Source organism: Monodelphis domestica, chromosome 4, assembly GCF_027887165.1.
Source record: "Monodelphis domestica isolate mMonDom1 chromosome 4, mMonDom1.pri, whole genome shotgun sequence".
Lineage (NCBI taxonomy): Eukaryota > Metazoa > Chordata > Mammalia > Didelphimorphia > Didelphidae > Monodelphis > Monodelphis domestica.
The window spans coordinates 397488749-397511423 of NC_077230.1; the positions used below are offsets into that span (position 1 = coordinate 397488749).

At 37.6% G+C, this 22675-nt stretch overlaps 1 protein-coding gene across 6 annotated transcripts in view; it reads right to left on the bottom strand.

Moving 5' to 3' along the window:
- VPS13D (vacuolar protein sorting 13 homolog D) overlaps positions 1-22675 on the bottom strand; it is a 415828-nt gene that overhangs the window by 165873 nt on the left and 227280 nt on the right. For all 6 annotated transcript variants that reach the window (XM_007491757.3, XM_007491755.3, XM_016422198.2 and 3 more), the window contains 5 exons: positions 21149-21298; positions 20158-20254; positions 16969-17117; positions 10043-10177; positions 8712-8879 (listed from right to left, as the gene is read on the bottom strand). In XM_007491757.3, the coding sequence (XP_007491819.2) occupies positions 8712-8879; positions 10043-10177; positions 16969-17117; positions 20158-20254; positions 21149-21298 (699 nt within the window). The remainder of the gene's footprint in view (positions 1-8711; positions 8880-10042; positions 10178-16968; positions 17118-20157; positions 20255-21148; positions 21299-22675) is intronic.

Consider the following 22675-nt stretch of genomic DNA (forward strand, 5'->3'; position numbering starts at 1 on the left):
TAACTGACAGCCAAAGATTCTGCAAACCAACATTCCACACAGAACTCTCAGGAGCTGGGGAACTGAACACACAGGCAGTTTCTGAGAACAGTTGGTGAAGTCCTCTGGAAATTCTCTGCTTTTCTCTAGCACTCAGGAGAGCCAAGAGAGTTTCTGTCTGTTATTTCAACAGAGCTGTTACTGGAACTAGCTTGACTCAAAGAGGACTCCTAGTTGTGAGATTCTTTGGTCCTTGTCCTTGTTCCTACAAAACCCCCTAGCCTTAATTACTATTGTAAAAATTTAGTTTAGAATAATTATAGAAGGTATAATCTCTAATTTGGGTTAGAAGTTAGGTATCCCCTAATTCCCTTTTCACCCTCCTCTCTTTAGCTAAATAAACCTATTATTTTTATAGTTAGTTTTAAATCCTTCTTTTAACCTATTTATTACACACCCATTTAGAGAGACAAGAGTTTAGGCCTCAAATTCTAGATGTGTCTTCTTGCTATAATTCTGGTTTTTGTTTTTCTTTTGCTATTTGCCTTCATACTATTTTCTTACTTCATAAGTATCTTCTTCAAAAATTGAGAATACAGTTAGTATTTAGCTCAGAGTTCATCTGCCTACTTGTGAGCAACTAAGAACTTAAAAGTAGGTTGTTGAACTTTCACTGATACACTTTACCTCTTCGGTATTCCCACAAATAACCATGATCTGCTTAGGCCTTTGATGAGATATCCAACATTGAACATTTGTTTCTAAGCAAAGCACCTCAGTGAAAGGCTAACTGTTGCTTTAGGATTTAAGGTTACCAGGTCTAAGAGGAAAGTGGAACAAGAGAATGTTCTAATGCCAAGAATTTGACTCATTTCTTTACATATGGCAACTGAAGGAGTGTCCATGTGGACAGAGTGGAATTCCCTCAGGTACCTATATTTAGGATCAAAGCACTTTTTAAAATACAAAACCTGGAGTCTCCAAGGGATATAAACTACAAAATTATCTGAAGTGAACTTTATTTAACCTAAAGCCTGGTGCCAACTCAAATATGCTGCAACCTCTGCATTTGAAAGACGGCATTTACCTAGACTAACTCACAGATACATGGAAAAGCTATTATGGGGATAATCAGCCAAACTATAAAATGGAGCAGTCATAAAATGACAAAAACAGACACAACTCATAAATTGCCTTTTCCCCCTTAAGAATTCATGTAAGCACTCCCTTTGGTAGTTCTTTTAAACAAAGATAAAACTTTGGCCTTAAATAAACAGGGTACATTTATTTCTATTTAAGCCTTATAAATATATTGTCTTTAAAACAAACGTGATCTTAAAAGGGTAAATGGTCCAACAAACAAGGTAATATGAGGAGAATTAGAAACTTAGCCAATTCCACACAAGAGAGTATTGACTATGAAAAACTAGGCACTAGACTGTCAACCTGCCCCTGCTTTGGTGCTGAGTTGTACAAAGCTAAGAGAAACTTCTTTTGGGAGGAGAGTTACACCTCAGCATATTGACTCTCCACAGAGGGACTAATGGAATTGGGAAGAAAAATAATCAAATGAACTGTTTTCTACTGAACCATCTGGCCAATCTGAATTCCACTCTTTCTAGACTAACAAATTTGAACATGGCTCCTAATTCACTCTAGGCTATTTTTCTAAAAGCTATCAAACTACATTCTAAATCCAGGTGAAAATCGTTTTAAAAAAAAAAAAAGATATGGGCATCAGCAGAACTACTAAAGTCTATGCTCAACAGCATAAGAATCAGCGGCACCAGAAGCAGTATGTGTTTAGAGGCAGCATGGTTCCAGAAGCAGGAAGAACTTCAGAATCATGAGACTGGGCTCCTAGCTCTGTCATGCTCAAGCTGCGTGGCACCTGGGACAAGTCACTAGGACTCTTGGGGCCTAGTTTTCCTGTCTATAAAAGGAAAGGTGGAATGAGATGATTTTTGATCCCTTTCAGCTCTAACAATATGACTCAGAAGATCTGGGCTCAAGTTTGTATTTTGTGCCCTTGAACAATTAATCTATTGTGGTTATTTCATCTATAAAATGGGGGGTGGGGAGGGGAATTTCTGGCTGGCCTGACCACCTCAAATGCTTGGAGTGGGGATCAAATGAGATAATGAATATGAATGAACTTTGAAAAAGTACAGAACACTATTAAATATGATGTAATTTTGCTTCCTATGGAAAAAATGAATGGAGCATTAAGGAGGAAGAGCACTGACTCTTGAGTCAGTGGACATGTGTTCAAATCCTACCGGTGGAACTATCTATATGACTTTGGAGAAGTCACTGACTTCTCTATTCAGCATTTTCCATTCAGCTTCCTCACCTTTAAAATGAGGTGGTTGATCAAGATGATCCCTTCCAGCCCTAAATTACAGAAATACACACACACATACATCCATCTATCTAATGGTCTTTCCTCAATTCTCATTTTCCTTGACCTCTGTACAGTCTTTGATACTGCTGATCACTCTCTCCTCCTTGATACTCTCTTCTCTCTAGATTTTCTGGACACCAATCTCTTTCTCTCACTTCTCTTTCTCTGTCTCCTTTGCTAGATCCTCCTGCAGTATATGCCTATATCTCCTGACCCTCTTCACCCTCTATACTATTTAATTTGGCAATCTCATCAGCTCCCATGGATTTAATTATCATCTCTGTGCTAATGATTCTCAAATCTAATTATCCAGACCTAACCTCTGTCTCTAGTCTCACATCTCCAACTGCCTTTCAGACATCTCAAACTGCATGTCCAGTAGACATCTTAAACTCAACATAATCAAAACAGAACTCATTCTCTTCCCCATAAATCATCCTGCTCCTATTACTGTCCCCCTCCTGTAGAGGGCAACATTATTATCCCAGTCCCTCAGCTTTACAACCCTAGGATTCTACCTAGAATTCTCCCTCTCTCTCACCTGCCCCACCCCATACAAACTGATGCCAAGGCCTATCAACTACAACATCTCTTAAATATGCCCCCCTCTTCTTCTTTGATCCTGCTATCATTCTGGTGCTGACCACTATCATGTCACTCCTGGACTATTGTAATAACCTGTTTGATGGGTCTGCCTGCCTCCAGTCTCCACCACCCTCTACCACCAAAGTGATTTTCCTAAAGAGCGGGTCTAACCATGTCACAGTCCTACTCAATAAACTCCAGGGGCTCTCTACTGTCTCCAAGAACAAATAAAAAAATGCTCTATTTGGCATTCAAAGCCCTTCAAAACCTAGCTTCCTACTATCTTTCCTGTCTTCTTATACCTTACTCCCATAAAGTTATCTAATCCAGTAATAATGGTCTCCTGGCTGTACTCATAAAAAAAGACCCTCCATTTCTTGTCACTGGACATTTTCTCTGGCTGTCTCCCATGCTTGCAATACTCTTTCTCTTATGTTCTACCCACCAAACTTTCTGGCTTCCCTTAAGTTCCAACTAAAATCTCATCTTTTACTGGAAGCCATCCCTAGCCTCTCTTAATCACTTCCTATTTCCAATTTTTTAGCTTGCTTTGTAAATATTTGTTTCAGAGCAATAGCAACAGTCTTTTGCTTCTTTTTATTCCCCCCACAAATTAGAATAATGCTTGGCATATAGTAGGAATTTAATAAATGATGACTGATTTACTAGCTGATACACATATTCGTATACCCATATAAATGATATGTGTGTGTGTGTATGCCCACAATGTACATATACACATATGGGAGTCATCCACATAGAGATAACATCCTGTGGGTGCTAAAGAGGTGACCAAAAGCAAAGAGAGAATAAAGGTCTCAGGAAAAGGGCTTGAGGCACACTTAAAGTTCAGGGAGAGGCTGGTTGCCTCAGGTCACATCTTCCTGAGTCAGAGTTTGGCTATCTACCACAACATTCTGTCTCCCTAGATGCCAATGGTAGTCACCATTGTCATCAATATCATCCCTATTTGACATGATGAAACTGAGACTAATGAAGTTGAAGGCATATAGTCAATAAATGAAAAAGGTTGTATTCAAACTCCTGACTTTGTTCCAGACTCTGGAAAACCTTGCCTTCTAGCCCCAGTGAAATTGAGCTGAAATGACAAGCACCCTAAAGTCTAGGTAGAAGCCTTTGATCCCCATGTTGGTTCTGTCCATTTCTAGCTGGGTGGGCTCAAGCACATAGTCTTCCTTCTCCAGACCTCAGTTTCCTTGGGCATAAAAAAAAAAGAATAAGGTGGCCATCCTAGATCTTCTGTCCCTCTCTCTTTGTTCAAATCTATGATTTTACTGATGTGGAAAACTCCCTCTACTGACGTTAGTGGATATGTAATAGTATCTTAGAGCAGTTCTCTTAAATTTTCAGATTCATAATCCCTTTATACTCTTAAAAAGTTATTGTAGATTCAAAGACATTTTGTTTATATGAATTATATCAATATTTACTATATTGGAATTTAAAATATTAAATTAATTAATTTTAAAAAACTTACCTTCTGCATTAGTATCAATACTATGTATTGGTTCTAAAGCAGAAAATAGGTAATGGCTAGGCCCATGATGGCGAACCTATGACACGCATAGCCATTTTCAATGACTGGTGGCCTCATGCTGGCTCAGGGAACCTCAAGGTCAGGAGCTGCACGTCTGCAACCTGACCATGGCCATGCCCGGGCCTGGCTAGGGGAGGAGCTCACAAGGGGAAGGAGTGCCCAAGGGCAGGCAGGCTGGGGAGGGGAGGAGTGGGGCCTGGCTGGTGGAAGACTTGGTGGGGCCCTGGCCCACATGCAATGGAGGAGTGCCTGGAACCTATTACCAGATGCTTTTAGGACCCTGAAAAATATAGCAATGGCTTTACTCACAATTTTTCCCTCTACATACTTTTTGTGAGACCTTATTCTCAGCACTAAATAATATCAAAACCAACAAAAGAAACAGATTGACAGATGAAGTTAGTAGTGCTTGCTTGGGCTTGAAGTGTACAAAATACCAACTTTCAATTGAAGATTTAGCTAATGAAATTCAGCAACAAAAAAATCACTAATAGGAAGGTTAGTTAAAGAAGTCCCCCTCCCCCTCACTTATCTTAGTTCACAGTAGCCCATACAAGTTAAATAATATCAAGACAAACAAAAGAAACTGACTGACAGATGAACAAAGAAGTCACTAAACAGGTAAGTTAAATAATTAGTTTTTGGTTTATTAAATTCAGTTATATATTACAATGATACATTTTTGTTATTTAAACTATAATATCGCAAAATTATGGTTTTTTTCTTGCAATGACACACCACTCGAGTTATGCTTGTTTTTTTGGCAAATTTTGACACACTAAGTTCAAAAGATTGCTGATCACTGGACTAGGCAATGGGGGTTAAGTGACTTGCCCAGAGTCACACAGCTAGGAGGGTCTACGGTCAGATATGAACCTAGGACCTCCAGTCTCTAGGCCTGGCTCTCAATCCACTGAGCCATCCAGATGACCCAAAAGTATTTTTGAATAATTATGAAAACAGTTTTGACCTTGCAGATCTCTATCAGGCTCTTCCAGGGATCTCTAGAACACATTTTGAGGATCACTGCCCTAAACCACATCTTGGGAGCTAGATGGATATTAGAGATTATTTTTTAAGGTTCAACATTATATGATTTTCTGACTCCCTGGGTCCTCTTATCCGACTGATTTATTTCTTTAATCACTAGCATTCAGTCCCTCTTTAATGGAATATTTCCCATGGCCAGCATTTGATTATTGTGGTCATTTGCACTTCCTTAAACTCCCTTTGTGTGCACAAAAAAGCAAACAAAAAACTACCCAAGAGCAACATTAAAGGTCTGACTCTAGCCCACAAAACAACAAGGAAATTTAGACCCTTTGGCCCACCACATGCTTAATCATAGATGGCTCTAAACTTGTGTTTAGTCAACCGGCCTAGCTCTGAAGCTACCCTTTTCCATGTTAAGTGGTAATTGCAATTTTGCTTGCTTTCTCATTTTGAAGACTTCCTGGCTGATTTTTTTCTAACACATCTAGCTCCTTTTGTAGCAAGATATAATCATCTCAATTACCCAAAGTAGTTAAGCTTATGATCTCAATGTTTTAATCAAAGGCAAAATGATCAAATAAAAAAAATGTTTAAACCACATGTTGAAAAAAAAGTAAATTGGCTTTTCTGTGTGCCCCAAAGACCACCACACTCTAGGTTGAGGCACTGACTACATGAAGGAGTAAATTTCAAGTAGGGGACTCTGCACAGAAAACCGAGGCATTTCTGGAGAACCTAGGCCCTGACTGGTGAAGTATTTTGTAGCAATAAACTAAAATATAAATGCCAAATTATACATTTGCTAGAAAAACAAGCCTGATTTCCAATTAAATATAATATCACTGTTACATATGCCTTGATATTGTTCTCAGGAAAATATGACAGCTTTCATGGATCAAGCCACATCCCTAAACCAAGATCAGAGGCAGATATGCCAATAACACTACAAATCGGTTTACACTAGGAAAGAAAGAATGATATTAATGAGATTTTTACAGAAACATGTATAAGGAGTCTCCCATCAAACTCTCATAGGCAGATTCATAGGTACTATACTGCTAACCAAAAACATCCAAAGGAACTGTTAGAATCTGATCAAAATCAGTTTTCTCAGCATTCCAGAGTCTATCTCACTGTGAAAACTGATTAGATTTTTACTTTATAGACAAACAATGGTCTCCTAGTACCCCTAAACATTGAACAATGATGACAGAAGTCAAAGTACAGGTTTTTCTCCTTCCAATTTTACAATAAGAATAAACAAAAGGTAAATGTCCTAGAACTGGAGAACACTTTGTCTTTTTATGATGTTTTCACATATACATCTCCTCTAGTCCTCACAATACAATGTGATGGGTTCTTTACCTAGCCAGGTACAATGTGGACTAAGTCACATTGCAAAATGAAATGGAAACCAAGATCTACCAAAGTATTTTTCCAAAGGAAGAAACCATGAGACCATGAACTTCCCTACATTAGCTCAAATTGTAAAATAACTATTTCTTGAAACCAAGAATCTAAAACTGAATGTTTAAGTGTATCAGACCATGGAATGATTCAGAGATGAAAAAAATAGAATCAAGAAATCTATTCAATGATTGTATGTGGTAACAATCATTTATCTGTATAATACCTACACCAAAGTCTGTCCCAAGGACTATGGTTCAGGAAAAATGTGAAAATTAACCTAAGGAGAAGGTATATATTAATTCGGGTTGTTAGCCCTTGTCTAATTTTAAGAAATTCACTTGTTCTCTCCCGTCTCCATCTTTCAGTCTTTCTCTAAAGATGAAAAGGTTGCTCTTCCCTGTCCCTTACCCCACCCCACCAAACATGAAAATTAGCTAGATTCAAGTAGTCATGGTATCATAAAACTATGCAAATGAACTTGGTCTCCACAGGCTTATGTTCTCCAAAGTGTCCTGTTCCTCCTGCTTTCCAACTATGGTTTGTTGGCCACACAGAACTCTAAAGTATGTATTGATTTAGAATCTTGAACCCTAGAGACTATTTCCCACAATCCCTTTTTCCTTTTCCGGTTTGTGCATCTCCTCAAGGAGATGGGGTTTTGGAGTTTTCGTTTTCCACTCACACTCTCTCTGGCTGGTACAAGTGGTAAGGAGGGAGTGTTTTGGGTATTTGCTAGAGTTTTGTTTCTTTTTTTAAAATTTCTCTTTGTTTCAAGTTGATTTTAATAAATAGTATTAAAATAATACTTTGAGTGTTGAATATTAATTTTAATCTTTACAAGGATCTTCCCCCAATCTTCTCCCCAAGCTTTATGGTAGTCCCTTAAAGAAAAGACTAAGTTCCTGCCACGGAATCTATAAAGCATAGGAAAAGAGGGTCAAAGATTTAGATACAGAAAAAACCTTAGAAATCAACTGTTTCAACCCCTTAATTTTGAAGATTAGAAAGCTGACAGACTAAGAAGTAATTTGCTCAATGTCACTTAAGCAGTAAATGGTAGAACCAGATTTTTAACTAGGCTCCGTTAAATTCAGCCTTTTTAATATACCATTATAGCAACTGGCCCACTGGTCTGCATATCTCCATGAGAATGAATCAGTCTTAGGTTATTGTGTAATGATTTGAGTTGAAGCAACATTATATGGATATATCTCTGTAATATTATAAAGAATTTCATAAGACCACACTATTTTTACACCTTTGTGGATGGCCCAAGAAACTACATTGCGTTGAACTTTACAACAAATTCCCTATAATGAATAACATGGTACTAAAAATGTTTTCTTGGGTCCCTGACAAGTAACAGACCCTTTAGAAAAAAGATACCTAATTACTGTTTGGATTTAAATTAGAAGGGAGTTGAGTTTTTCATAGTTTTTGTGTTATCAAAAAACAATTATTCCTCATTAACCTTACCCCACTCTTGTCTTGAATATCCAACTCCATCTCCTCCCCCCCAAATCACATCCACATAAGTTACCCACTCTAAAAAAGGCATCATCACAAAACACCTAATAGTTTAGAAAGTTTAGTTGAGAAAAGGCTCATGAGTGATACCATTCAATAGAAACTATTTATCAGTTCTAATGTTCAGAAGTTCTACTGCTTATTATAAAAGTAATTTCTAGCTACCAATTATTCACTACAACAAAGGCATAGTACAATCAAGTAAAGTGGGCTCAAGAGGATTATTATAATGGCATTTCACTTGTGCTTTCTTACCTTGGCAGCTGAGTTTGATACTCCATGTGTGACATTTCGGATAAGGCCCCCAACATTTCCATACTTTATTAATCCAGTAACACCTTCAGATACATCATTCAGAAGCCCCATAGGATTGCCAAGGAAATCAACTGACCCCAGTATTCGAGCAGCTTGACTAAGGAGTTCCTTTGAAATAATAACAGAGAAATGTGATCAACTTCTATTTAAATTTACTAAGCCCAGTGTCTCCAAACTAAAATGTCAGAAATACAGAAATATCTAAATATTCTTCAGGTATAAGGGGAACTTCTTTCATAGTCTCTAGGTTAATTAGCCCCTTTCCCCATTTTCCAAGTGCACTTTTAGCACAAAGGCAATTTAGAATTATTCTTTAAAACAACTTAGTAGAACAAAATCAGCTAGCACATAGGCTCAAAGAACATGATAAGCATGTTATATAGTTGCATGTTTGTACTTTATATGTCCCCATCTTCCATTGGTAAATCAGCAGTAGTTACAGAAGAGGAAAAAAGCTATTCAGATAGAGTACTCATCTTACCCAACTGATGGATCAACGACACAAAACTCACCTCTATCTTAGGCTCTGTCTTACTCCTAACTCCACAAGATTTGATTTTCACATTCCCACCCACCCACCCCCTGCCAGCCATAGTTCTCTGCTGATATTTGGTTTGTAGCTCCCCCTATAGCTCAAGGGAAACATTACCAACTAGACAAGATACATAAAAAAGAAAAAAGTGAAAAAATTGTACCACAAAAGGCCAATGATGGGCTATCTTATCACTGTGATAGCTGACAAGTTTGACATTACCTTGACTATCTGCTTACTGAGGCTCTATGGCATATTTGTTCTTTTTAGACTAGATAATGAACACAAAAGAGAAAATGTAGAATTTGGTTTTCATAGTGCTGATTTTTAAATTAACTTCTAATATTGAGCAAAGATCTTGAAGATTGGGGGTAGAGGTTTGTCCACTTTCCTTCAAACATCCAGAGGCCTTCTCTCCCAGGCAAAAGGATACAACATAAATGTGGACCTATAACTAATACAGAACAAAGCACCTACTAGCTTTGATGCCACCTTTCAAACCCCAAGGAAACCATCAACACTTAGAACTAGTAGAGTGGAAGCCACTTATAATTTTGGTATCAGGGGACAAAAAAGCAATCCTATTATTCTTCAAGAAGCATAATTTGATGCATGGCATATCAATAATGCTAGAAAGAATGTGATTATAAGCTATAACAGGTTTCTACTCTATTGCTTTGGTAATAAAGAGTCTCCAAACCATTAACATACAAATATATTTCATGTACTCAGTACTTACCTCTTGGAAGTGTTTGAGGACATCATTAATGATAAACTCTTTTGTCTCATATGGGTGAACTCTGGTAAATGGGTCCAAGTTGATTACAGCATCTTCAAATCGAATGAGTGGAAATCCCAAGGTGCTTTTTAGGGCCTGATTAAAAACAAGAAATTACTTCTTTCGTCCATAGCCCTGATTTTTGCAGTACTACAATTATGGCTTTCAGGGAGTTGCATACCATATTGCTAAATCAATGATAAAAAGAATCATAGAATTTCAAAGTTATAAGGGATCTCAGTGACTACATTAATCCATCCCAAAAGAAGAATCCTCTATAACACACCAGTGTGAATTTTAGATTACTCCACCCTACTTAGTCTAACAAAAACAGGAATATCTACACCCATACTTAAGGATTAAGTATTTAGGAGGATGGCCTATGACAGACATGTGCTAGCAAATGACAAATCAGAAACAACTGACAGACCCCTGGGCTGTCCTAAGTCAAGCTTAAGCTACCATTGGTACATGTAAGATGCAGGAAAGTGATGTAAAAACTGTCTATATATTTCACGTCACTTTCTCTCTCCGGCCTCTTTCAGTGGAGAGGTGGCTCTGACTGGCAACGTGCTGAGCATTTAGGCATCTTGGTGTGGCGGCAGCTATTGTCCAGTTTGGCGGTGAGTTTTCCTTGATACTATACTGGGAGAAGCTTAGTAGCCTAGTTCAGGTGAGGCATCTTAACTGAGCTCTCTCAGAGTTTAGGCTGATTCCTTTCTCCTTTACCTTCCAAACACTATCCTCTTAGAAAGCCTCTAATCTTCTTCAAAGATCTTGTGGCAGAGGTCTTTGAACTTCCCCTGGCACAGGCCAGGCAGAAGAAATCCTATACCCTCTTCTCTCTCTTCTTCTTAATTCCTTCCCTCTATATTAATTAAAATTACCATAAATTTCCAACTGACTTGGGTATTTTATCTGGGATTTTCTCTGATGACCAAAACTAATTTAGATTTAAGTCACAACCCTAAAATTATCCTTACACCAAGAGGGGGTTATTAAGTCTTTGCTTGAAGATGTCTAGATAAGAGGAATTCACTAGAGTAGACACTGCACTATAAAATCACTGTTTTCATTTAAATTTCTATTGCTATCTTTTGCTTTTATATCACTTTCATTTCCCAATACATCTTTCTCTTCCACTTCTTTAAGAATGCCATCTTTTATAGAACTATCTCTCAGAACAATGAATTTTAAAAGAGGGGGGAAAGGCAGTTCAGCAAAACCAATATATCCACCGTGCCAAATATGGCATGATGAAGCATCCCATACCAAATAAACACTTTTTATTTGGGACATGCCTGAACATTCTAATATCATGGGTATTCAATTTTTATCCTTTAATCGCTGCTGCTCTTTCCACTTATATTGTTGCAGTAATTGTGTGTTGCTTTTTTGGTTCCATTCCACATTCTATTTGCTCATAAAGAGTTTTCTAAGCCTCTATATATTCTGCATACTCATCGTTCTCATGCATGCAGTAATACTCATTACATTCATGTACCACAACTTATTTAGCCAGATCCCAAATCAATGGGCAACTACTTTGTTTCTGGTTCTCTGCTACTACTGAAGTTCTAGAAAGCTCCAATTTTTAGCAAGATTATCCTCTTTTCATCATGTAGCTAAAAACCAAGACAAAGCCTTTTGATTTTTGGTCTTAAGTTACCTCCCCAACTTGGCTTACCCTGGCAGTATTCTTATAGAACCATGTCACAGTTTAAAATTTACCCTTATTTATGTATCCCTGCCTTCCAGTATCCGTATGTGCTCTGCACAAGCAGGTCACAAGATTCTATGCACATACAGAAGACATGTTCATTTGTTTTTTAACTCCACCTTTTGCTTCCTCTCTTTGTGCCTTCGAACTTCCATTTAGGAAAACTCTATATCTCTTTTGGGTGATTTTAAGCCTTTCTTTGTGTCCCCTAAAAACAACAAGGTCATAGTAGCCACCTATTATCTTACACTTTTTAGATTTAGAAATGCCTCTTACTTTTTTTTACATCACGGACATTTCATAATGACAATTTTCATTTTCTCCAACAGAATCCTCCCTTGTCATAAAAAGGCTTAAGTAAAGCCAAACAATATGTGGTACCTGATTACTTAGGCAACCTTTAGTACCTGTTATTCCTCAGTAAGGTCTAAGGTCTCCAGCTTATTGTTTAAGACTGTGAAATCTTTAGAAAGACTTTCTAGATTCCTTATGAAATCACCATTTGTGTCCAAGTTAATCATGAGAAATGAATTGCACTCTACAGTCTGACTATTCTTTGGAAGCCCTCTGCTACTTCCTAGCTACAAAAACCCAGGAAAAGTCATCCACCCAATATCCTCAGATCCAGTACTCCATACAAGCTTGTTCTAAAAATATATGAGAGGAGCAGAAATTTTTTTTAAACAAGCCAAAATAGTATATTTGGGCAGCCAGGTGGCTCAGTGAATAGAGAGCCAACCTTGCAGATGGGAGGTCCTGCATTCAAATCTGGCCTAAGATACTGTGTAGTTGTATGACCCTGAGCAAATCGCTTAACCCCAACTGCCTAGCCATTACTGCTCTTCTGCTTTGGAGGTGATACTTTGTATCAATTCTAACACACACACACACACACACACACACACACACACACACACACACACACATACACGGTACTTCCTCTGTACTAGATACTATGACAAGCACTAGAGGCAGACAAAAAAAAAAGAAAGAAAGGAGCATGATGAAACATCCCATATTATATTATTCTTATATTATATTAAAGGAAATTATACACATACACACACATAAAGTAAATAAAGTTAATTTTGGAAGGGAGATCAGTCAAGTGTCTCCTGGTGCCTCAAATGAGCTTAAAGGGAAGCTAGGGAGGTGAAGAGACTGTATACCAAGCATGAAGAGCAGCCTATGCAATGGGAGATGTCACAAGTGAGGCTGGAATACAAAATGGCAAAGGATACATACTAGTATATAATAAATTTGCAAAGATAGGCTGGAATCGGACTTTCTAGACCACACAGAGGAGTTTGTGTTTGATCCTAGAAGGAGCCACTTGACTTTCTTGAGTATGGAAGAATCATAATTTGTCCTACACTTTAAGACTTTAAAGGCTGAGTTGAAGATTGACTGGAAAAGGGAAAAACTTCAGGGCCAGAGATAGTGAGGAGGCTCTTGCAATAGTCCTCATAAGAGGTGACCAGAACGTGAATTCAAGAAGTACCCGTGTGAATGAGAAGAAATGGTAAGATTCAAGATTTGAAGATAGAATCAGGTAGAGTGAGCAGCTATGGATGATTCTGGGGAACCAGAAGGTTGATGTTACTCTGAACAGAACAATAGGAGAAGGGGAAGGAGAACAAGCTCTGCTGGTAACTCTACACAGTGATTCCGGAGCAGTTACAAGGCACATAGAATCCTATCCATTAATAACCACAGTGGCCCTTTGACTTCTGCCATTTATTTGACTATGCACCATGGACATAACTAGTAGTTTTGTTACTCTGCCATCTTAATTTACAGAACACATTTCTTCTATAGGAGTTAAAATATCTTCACACATGATCATGTTTAACAATACCAATTAAAGACGCAGGCAAGGGAGAGGTCTGATTTAATTCATTTCGCAATGAGAGAACCCAAGGCTTAATTTTTCCTGTTCGTTATACAATAAATCGAATAGAAGAAAGGTCTACAAGCAAATCCAATTCTATTTTCTACTCTGATTCAAAGAGAATTATTTTTATCACAGGACAGAAAGTGAGATAAGGAACAATAAGTCAAAACATGAAAGTTTTTTTACTGTGACTTCCTCAAACCAAATACTGGAAGAGGAAGTATACACAGCAAAAACATAAACAAACATCCCAGTACTTCTTTGATACTGTAAAAATTCTTGGACCATCAAAACATGCTCACTTTATTAACCAACCAAGACTCTTTGGCCAAGTTATAATCGGCCACTGTGGTCTTCTCCCCACTCCACAGACTTTGGGCCACCCATTTCAAGATGCTGGGATGCATCTCACTAGTATGAAGTATTCTGCCACCTACAGGTCACTCCAATTGCATCCCTGGTCAATTCAAGTGCATGAATGATGGGGACAGAATGGCTAAATAGGGCCTTTTTATGCAGTAACCAATGACTGATCAAACACAGTAGTATACAAATCTGATGTATTTAAACAAGTAGCAGGCGGTTTCCTGTTATAAAATGCTGGATGTTAAGAGAAAGCAGCTCTGTGCATATAGGTTCCTAATAAAAGTAAGAAACTGTCTACCTCCTACCTCCCCAGAAATGAATGCTTTATAATTAGGAAGAAATACCTGCTCATATGCCATAAGATTTGAGATCATGAGCTAGGCCACCTCCTTTCCTTTCTTAGTTTATTCTGTGCTAAACAAAACTGTCTGGAATTCATTCTTTAAAGGTTTATTTATGGTACATAGTGACTGTTTATGTGAAATGGGGTATTTGCCCATTTCCCTCTTGGGAGAGTGTTTAAAACTGCAAGGATATTTCCCTCTCTTGCTCCCTCTGAAATACAATTAACAATGCTGGAACTTTTTTTTGTGAAAAATCTGGTTTTTATTTAGGGAAGGGAAGAAAAAAAAAGTTAAGAGTCTGAAATTTTCCAACAAATTATTTCAAGCCTTTGAGAAGACACTTCTGAGCTTTTTAAATAGTGTCTTTGTTTAAAATTTCCCCTTACCCCCCCTTCTCACTAACTATTTAAAACTAGATTTTCTTCCAAACTACATTGCTCAATTAAATTTCTTCTTTTGTAACTCCTCAGAATGGAGAGAGGCCTGTTATAAGCTTTTATAAGTTGGGAAACACCTTCCATTTTCAATATCTGTGAAAGCCTTTAAAGAGTCTTGGCCTCCTTTGGGCTTTTCAATAATAGAATAAATTGATGGAAAGAACTAACTTAACTTTAGGTTCCAGAAGTAACTAAGCCATGACCTATTTGTGGGAACTAAGTAAATCCCCTAACCACTCCAGGTCTCAGTTTTTTCATTTGTGAAATGGAACCTATAGTAATTTATCCTTCTTAATTCACAGGCTAATATGTCCATATGTGAAAGTACTTTGTGAGTTCTTCAGGACCTATATTAAGACAATGAACTATGTAAATTTATAGGGATCTCCTGTCTGTGGTTTACAACAACCCTACTCTGACCTAGAATAAAGGGAATCAGATTGAATAATTGTGCCAAAATCATAGTTAACTTTTCATCAAACTAATGCTTCTTCTTCAAGGAAAGAATGAGATTTTCCTAAGGCTATTATGAAACACATAATTTTATCCATTACATATTCATCTGTAAAGAGCACATTACCTTCTTAGGAAATCCTAACAAAATGATGTTACTATGTTCATCTCAGAATGAAATGATGTCATTTTATTAGTCCTGAGGCCCAAGAAGCAAAAAACGAAGACACAGTATAATGGAGGCTTCTAGATTATTTGAAGCACTAAATATCACTGTACAGAGTTTATTCCCTCCACCATCTCCCCTTATACACACACACACCCTTTTCATCATATGATCATCCCATTTAATGTTTTTAACAATGAATAGAGAAAGTATCTTCAAATATTTCTTCAGTATGGCTTGGTGCCTAGATGGAACATTTCACTTAAACAAGTGATTTCCTGTCTTTAGAACACATTTTAACATTTATATATAAAATTGTATGGCTGGACCTGCCTCAACAATTGAAAATTATAGTATTTCAGAAGTCTTGAGAAAAATTTTCTGCTAGAATGGGTGTCTCAGTTTCCTACTAAGATATTTTAAAAACAGGAAGTCCCAATTCTCAGGAAGTGTCTGACATTAGTTTGCTGGGAGAATGCCGAGAGTTCTGGGGGGAATATACACTTTATCAAACAAACTCATTCTGAAAGGTTATACAAGTCAAGTGGATACTTGTGGATGTTAGTAAGATAGTGGTTTTCCCATGGTTTCCCCCCTCCCATGTTTAGTATAAGCATCCATGGGAAAAGTGGAATAAAACATATTAAGAAGCAGTGCAACTTAGGCACCATCATGCATTCTCAGATTCATGGAAGAAGCACTAACAGATTCCCTGGTTTGGGCCTCCAGAACCTGGAACATTCCTAACTGAACACTCAAAGATTTCTGCCCCTTTGATGCAAACCCAGGAGGCAATATGTCGCCCAAGGAAGAACACTGCATAAGAAGATAAAAACATTTTTTTAACTCTTATTTTCTGTCTTAGAATCAATACTGTGTTGGTTCCTTGGTAGAAAAGCAATAATGGATAGACAATGGAGGGAAGTGACTAGCCCAGGGTGAAACAGCTCGGAAGGCTCTGAGGTCAGATTTGAACCCAGGACCTCCTGCCTCTAGGCCTGGTTCTCAATCCACTGAGCCACCTAGCAGGCCCCCAAGAAGACAGATTTTTAGTTCACATTCTAGCACCAACTCTCTGTGTGACCTTAGGCAAGTCAATGAACTTTTTTGGGCTTAAGCCCCTTTATCGGTAAAATGAAGCACCGGTTACATGATTTCCAAAAGTCCCCTATGGTTTGAAAATTGTGATTCCATAAGCTCCTAGAGGGCAAGAACCTGTTATATATTTATTGATTGATATCAAGAAATTCATTAAAATAAATTCTTGATGATACTGAAAAAAAACAAAGATCATGCTCTGTTTGCTTCCTGATGTAGCTATCATATGGATGTGATATCTACTGAAGTGACTAGAAGGTACAACCATCTATAAGGAAGAACAGAAACATTTTCTAGAAAGGAAGATACCACGAAGACAAAGCAGAAGACAAAGCAATGTACTTGTTTCTTCCATGGAAAAGTCTACTTTGAAACTCATCCACACAGTTACTTTTAGATCCTAGCTTACCTTGAGATCTAAAGGCAGTTTGCTGGATGTGAATACACTCAGTTTGATCTGAGGTACACTAATTTTGAGGTTTTCAAAGTAGTATCGGGTTGGTGTCCCATCCTGTTCATTACTCTTTTCATGGAGATTTTCATCATATTTTTCCACCTCTGGAAAAAAAAATCAGAGCAGAACCACCATAAGAATCTACTGAGATATTTCTCAGATAGAGCTACTCAAATTTAATGAAAAAAGGAAACTTCAAATCTGACCTAATAGGCTAAAGTTATAAGCATGAGACTCTGAATATCATCTTGTGCAACGTACCCAATATATTCTGTGAGGTCCTATTGTGCAATATTTTCTTAGTTCAGTCTCCTAAGATGAGCAGTTTTTGGCTTTGAAAAAATTACTAAAGTGTTGAAAACTAGGGGTCACTTTTTCTGTCCTCACTGGCAAGCTCTCTAAATTATTATCTTTTCATTAATCCAAATCTGTTAACTTTATTCCACAAATCTGTCAAATTTCTATATGATGGCGGGGAGGTCTTATGAGACAATCTAGTAGATCTCTTTTAGTAAGTTGGTAAGCCAATAAATATTTAAGATGCTACTGTATGCCAAGAACTGTGATAAGTGCTGGAAATACAAAAAGAGGCAAAATACAACCCTCTCAAGTTGGGAAATGGTGTGTTGAATTTAAGAACAGCAAGGAAGACAATGTCACTGAATCAAAGAGTACATGGGGGATATAAGATGTCAGAAGACTAAAAAGATTGGGGGGTGGAGGTGGAAACTAGAAGGGTAGTATATAAAGGGCTCTGAACAATCAAAAAAGGAGAATTTTGTCTTTTGTTCTAGAAGCAATAGAGAGCCAATGAAGTTTACTGAGTGGGACTGACATAGATATTGCAAAGGTAAAATCAACATGCCTTCACTATTGTATGTGCAAGGTAAAGAGACAGTGAAGTGTCAAGGAAGATTCCTAGTTTGCAAATCTGAGGGGCTGGGAGGATGGTGTTGTCACTGATAATAATAAAGAACTTAGGAGTGGAGGAGGCTTTAAGGAGAAAGATAAGATGTTTAATTTTGGACATGTGTTTAAGAAGTTTACTGGCCATCCAGATTAAGATGACTGAAAGGCAGCTGGAAATGCAAGATTAGAGGTCAACAAAGAGGTTAGAGCATGACGAGCAGATCTGAAAATTATCAGTATAGGGATGGCAATTAAATCTAAGAGAGCTAATGAGATCATCAAATCAAGTAATATAAGGGAAAAGGTAAAAAAAGGCCAGGAAGGTGCCCAGTGGGGCATCATTAGAGGGCACAACCTGGATGAAGATCCAGCAAAGGACTCTGTGAAGGAATAGTCTGGTAAATAAGAGGAGAGCCAGGAAACAATGGTATCCTGAAAACCTAAAGAGAAGAGAGTATCAAAGAGAAGAGGATGATCAACAGTATCAAAGACTGCTGAGAAGTTGGAAAGAATGGGAATTGAGAAAAGTTCCTTGGATTTTGCAGTCAGGAGATCCATGATAACTTTGGAGAGAACAGGTTTTTGGGGGAATTGACTGGTCAAGGGTTAAAAAAAGCAGGTGAGGAGAGAGAAAGTGAAAATAATTATATTTTAGAATTTTAGGAAGTATACTATATTATGATTAAAATTAGAAATAAGCTGAACTTGGGCTACAAGTAGGACTCTTCCTCAAGGCATATTTATTCATTTCAATAGGATAGTGAAGGCAGATTTTCCTTTAATTCCAGAAGGGGGGAAAAATTAATCTGTACAACAATGCTTATTTTGTCCATGCACCTTCTCCATGCTAGTTTAAATCGTCTCCTATGGTAAGACATAGCTAGAAGGTAACTTAAAGGTCATCCAGTTCAACTCTCATTTTATACATAAGGAAACTGAGACCCGGAGTGGCTCAATTCCCATTTGACTTAAGACTTAGAGCCCAAAGGATGTTTATTTGTCAAAGTGACTCATCTGACTGTTACCAATTCTACTTAAGGAATGAAATGGATTAGGAAAGGAAGGCTAATGCAAATATATTGAGGTCTGCCTGAAAATGTCCAGCAGACATTGATATGGTCAGGGGGAGCAGTGATACTCCGGTAAGGGGAAGATAGTGATCCCTCCACCCAAAAAAAAGAAGCTAGACCCAGTGTACAGAGCCTGCAGAGAAATTTCTTTGTAACAATATATGGGAAAGTTATATCTAGCTGAAGTGAAAGTAAAATTCTACAAAAAAGGACCAAAAGCAATAAATCACCTGCAAACTAGGCCTCAAGTGTTTGGCTTGATCAATACCAAAAAGTAGCAGACTTCCAACTAAGAGAGGAAAATGCTTCCATACACAGTCAGGAATCTTGCTGCTGACCTTAATTGAATCTCATGTTCTAATTCTGAGTCTGCGACAAAGTAGGCAAAATAATTTCTCAAAATCATATGTGGATGTATAGATACATGTATACACACAGAGCCCTGAACTATTTTTTCTTTAAAGTCAATAAACATCTATTAAGGATATTCTAGGCACTGTACTAACCAACCATATTTAACCTATCAAGGCTTAGTCACTGAAACATATTTATACCTGGTCTAATTCAAGGCTAGGCCACTGCTAAATTCTTTATGAATTGTATGTCTGTCTGCTTTTACAATGGCCTTTAAAACCCAAGAGAAAAACTAAAAATAAGGAATCCAGAAACACAAAATCCTTTTCTTACATCCTATTATCTAGGTGTTTAGGCTCTACAAATGTCTTACCTTCCTCCTCTCCCCTCAAAAGAAAGTAAAGTAACCATAAAAATTTTAATAACACAAGGCAATAGATGGAAGAAGTTAAAGGGCTTGAAGCTAGCAAAATGGTTTGCTAAATGACTAACATCTTTTCTCTTATCCTAGATTAGAGGAATCAAGATAGAGTCATAAAAAAGGGAACATTTAAATGACTTCCCATAACCTAGCCATGACGTGTTCCTGGGGTTCCCTGATGGGCTGCCTTTAGTCACATTCAGAAGCCAGTCTGTGAATCATCATTCATAAAAGGGGAACTGGCTTGTCATGACAAACTTAAGAGATCAGGACGAGAGGTAAGGAGGGAGTGGCCAGGGTACAAGAAATTTCTCATTTTTTTGGAGAGACAAGAAAGAGATGCCATTCTTGGATAAACACTGAGGCATTAACTAGAACATTGGCCATTACCTGATTCTGCCTGGTCATAGCCGAAGAAACTTAACAGTTTAAGGAGTAGTTTCTCTTCAATTTGCACCGTGAATCTCTGAGCTGTGATCATCAGATGCTAGAGATAAACAAATCTTGATTTACAGTGTGAACAACAGAAGGGCCATTCAACTGTACCATTAATAAATCTCCAGTGATATGACACAATTTCTTTATTCATATGATTTCATAACCAGAGATAAGGCTACCAAATTGCTTCTGACTTTTCTCTACTTAGCTACAATTAACCTCAAACAGCAGGTTTCTAATAAACAATTTAGCATTTGATTGTTTGGCTTGAAGGGCATCTGGATCTGATTATTCAGGGCTAAGATTTCAAATGCACCATGGTTGATGGGACTTTATTGCATTTAGATGGATGGTAGCTAGTATAAGATTCAGCATCACTGACTTGTGAGCTCGGACCCCACATGTGGGCTCACTCTCAGAGGCACTGCTAACATGATAGCAAATGAATGGGATGCAACTTTTCATTCTAATTCCCCAGCTATGGGGGTCTTCAATTTATTTAGACATAAAGGTAGTAATAGCTAGCTTTGCCCAAAAGGATTCCTCTAATGCTTTATACAATGTCTAGCACATGTTAATTAGGCACTTAATAAATGATTGCTGGCTGACTGATTGTCCCTCTGTGTTAACCTTTTTTTAATGCCTCTCCCATGATGCTTAGACAGCTCTCCATCTTTTCATCTAGCTAAATCATGTCTGAGTCTGATCAAGAGAGCTGAAGCTATACTTTATTGAGGAAACCATGATGAATTGAATTGATATCTCTTATAAACACTGTACTCCAATCTGGCTTATTATTATTAAAGAGGGAGGTCCTTTTACATATGCTATGTATGGCTTTATGGTACCACACCATTTCTTGTCATATTGTTTGCATGGCTTTGAAATTTGGCTATAAGAAAACACACCAAAACATGTCACATCCTCCCCAAGAGGAGCTTACCTTGTAGATGTTAGTGAGGGAACTCTTACTGGGGAACTTGACTGCATTGACTTGTACTGCTGGACCCGTCTCAATTACTTCATTCTCATTACTCAAGGGGGTTACAAAAAGCATGAAGGGCTGGGTGGTGCCAATGAGCTGATTGTCCACCTATCATAGAAAGAGCCAATGAGAAACATTCCAACACAGAATGTTCATTCCATATCTGAATCCCATAAAGTATACCTAAGTCAAAAAACGATTGCTATTTCACACTCATCTCTCAATTGATTACCAGAGAAAAACTTTTATTTTCCTTAAGTTCAGTCAACTAAAAGCAAAGAATCAGCCAGTCAGAATTGCCAGCAAATGAAAACAGCTTATAACCAAAGAATGATATGCTCATCCAAAAATCTTCTTTCCTCCAAGTACCGTGCATGAATTAAATGAGTGATATTAGAAACTATGTTCCTTTGACATAATTTCCTGAGTACCTGCCAGGCCCAATGTTAAAAGCATGTTTCTACTCTACCCTCAGTTGTCTGGGAAAGCCAATGGGCTCTCTGCAAGAAGTGATTGTGACTTTTTATTTTATATGGGTAGGGCCACCATTATGCACTGACTACTAAAATCCTCTCAAATTTTATCAACAGCAGAAATAGAATTATCACTCCTTAAGTCATGAAAAACTGGTCTAAAACCCTCAGAAATAGTTTTGGAACAAGCAGATATCACTTCTCTGAGCAATACAAAAGGCTAATGGCAGGTACATATAGGTTATAGGATTTCTAGAATGGAATTGAAAGTAATTTACCTATGAATGAAGCCATTGAAAAGATTCAAGAATGGAATCAAAAGGCCCTTCATAAGCAACTTCCACATGAACTAAACCAACAGTGTCAACAAAGTAGCATAAAACAAATGGTTAATGAATGAATATTCATTTGTGGAAACAAAAAGTTCACAAAGGCAGGACCAGGTTGTTGCCACCAGAATTATAGGTGAATTACCATTAAGGAGCCCAGATTTAATGATCAATATATTTTGCAAAGGAAACAGAAAATTTGCCACACATCAATTTAAGCTTTAAAAAAATGAGCACCTAACAAATACTCTGCAAGACATGACCTAGATGTTAGAATTCTATATGAGAAGCAAAAATTCCAATACTTCAAATATGAAACTCTATCTTTGAAAATTCAACCAAAAAAATGGTCCTAGAAATGAATCATTATCACCTAGGCAGACAGGATATGGATCCACTAAAAAAAAAAATATTTAAAGTAATATCACCATACAAAATATTCACCATCTCCAAGCTCTATGGAATGAAAAATTGCCAAAATACAGAGATCAAGCAGAGGAGATCAGGATCATGTAAACACAAGCTGAAGTGCACATCATCCCTATTGTCCTATATGCTCCTAGATCCGTATGGAGGAAGAGGAGCTAACAGCCTAACCCTTTGAATTCAATTAAAAAAAAAATAGTTCTTTTCTTCACCTGTGCCCTGGTCCTTAGATAATAAAATGTAAAAGATTCATAGTA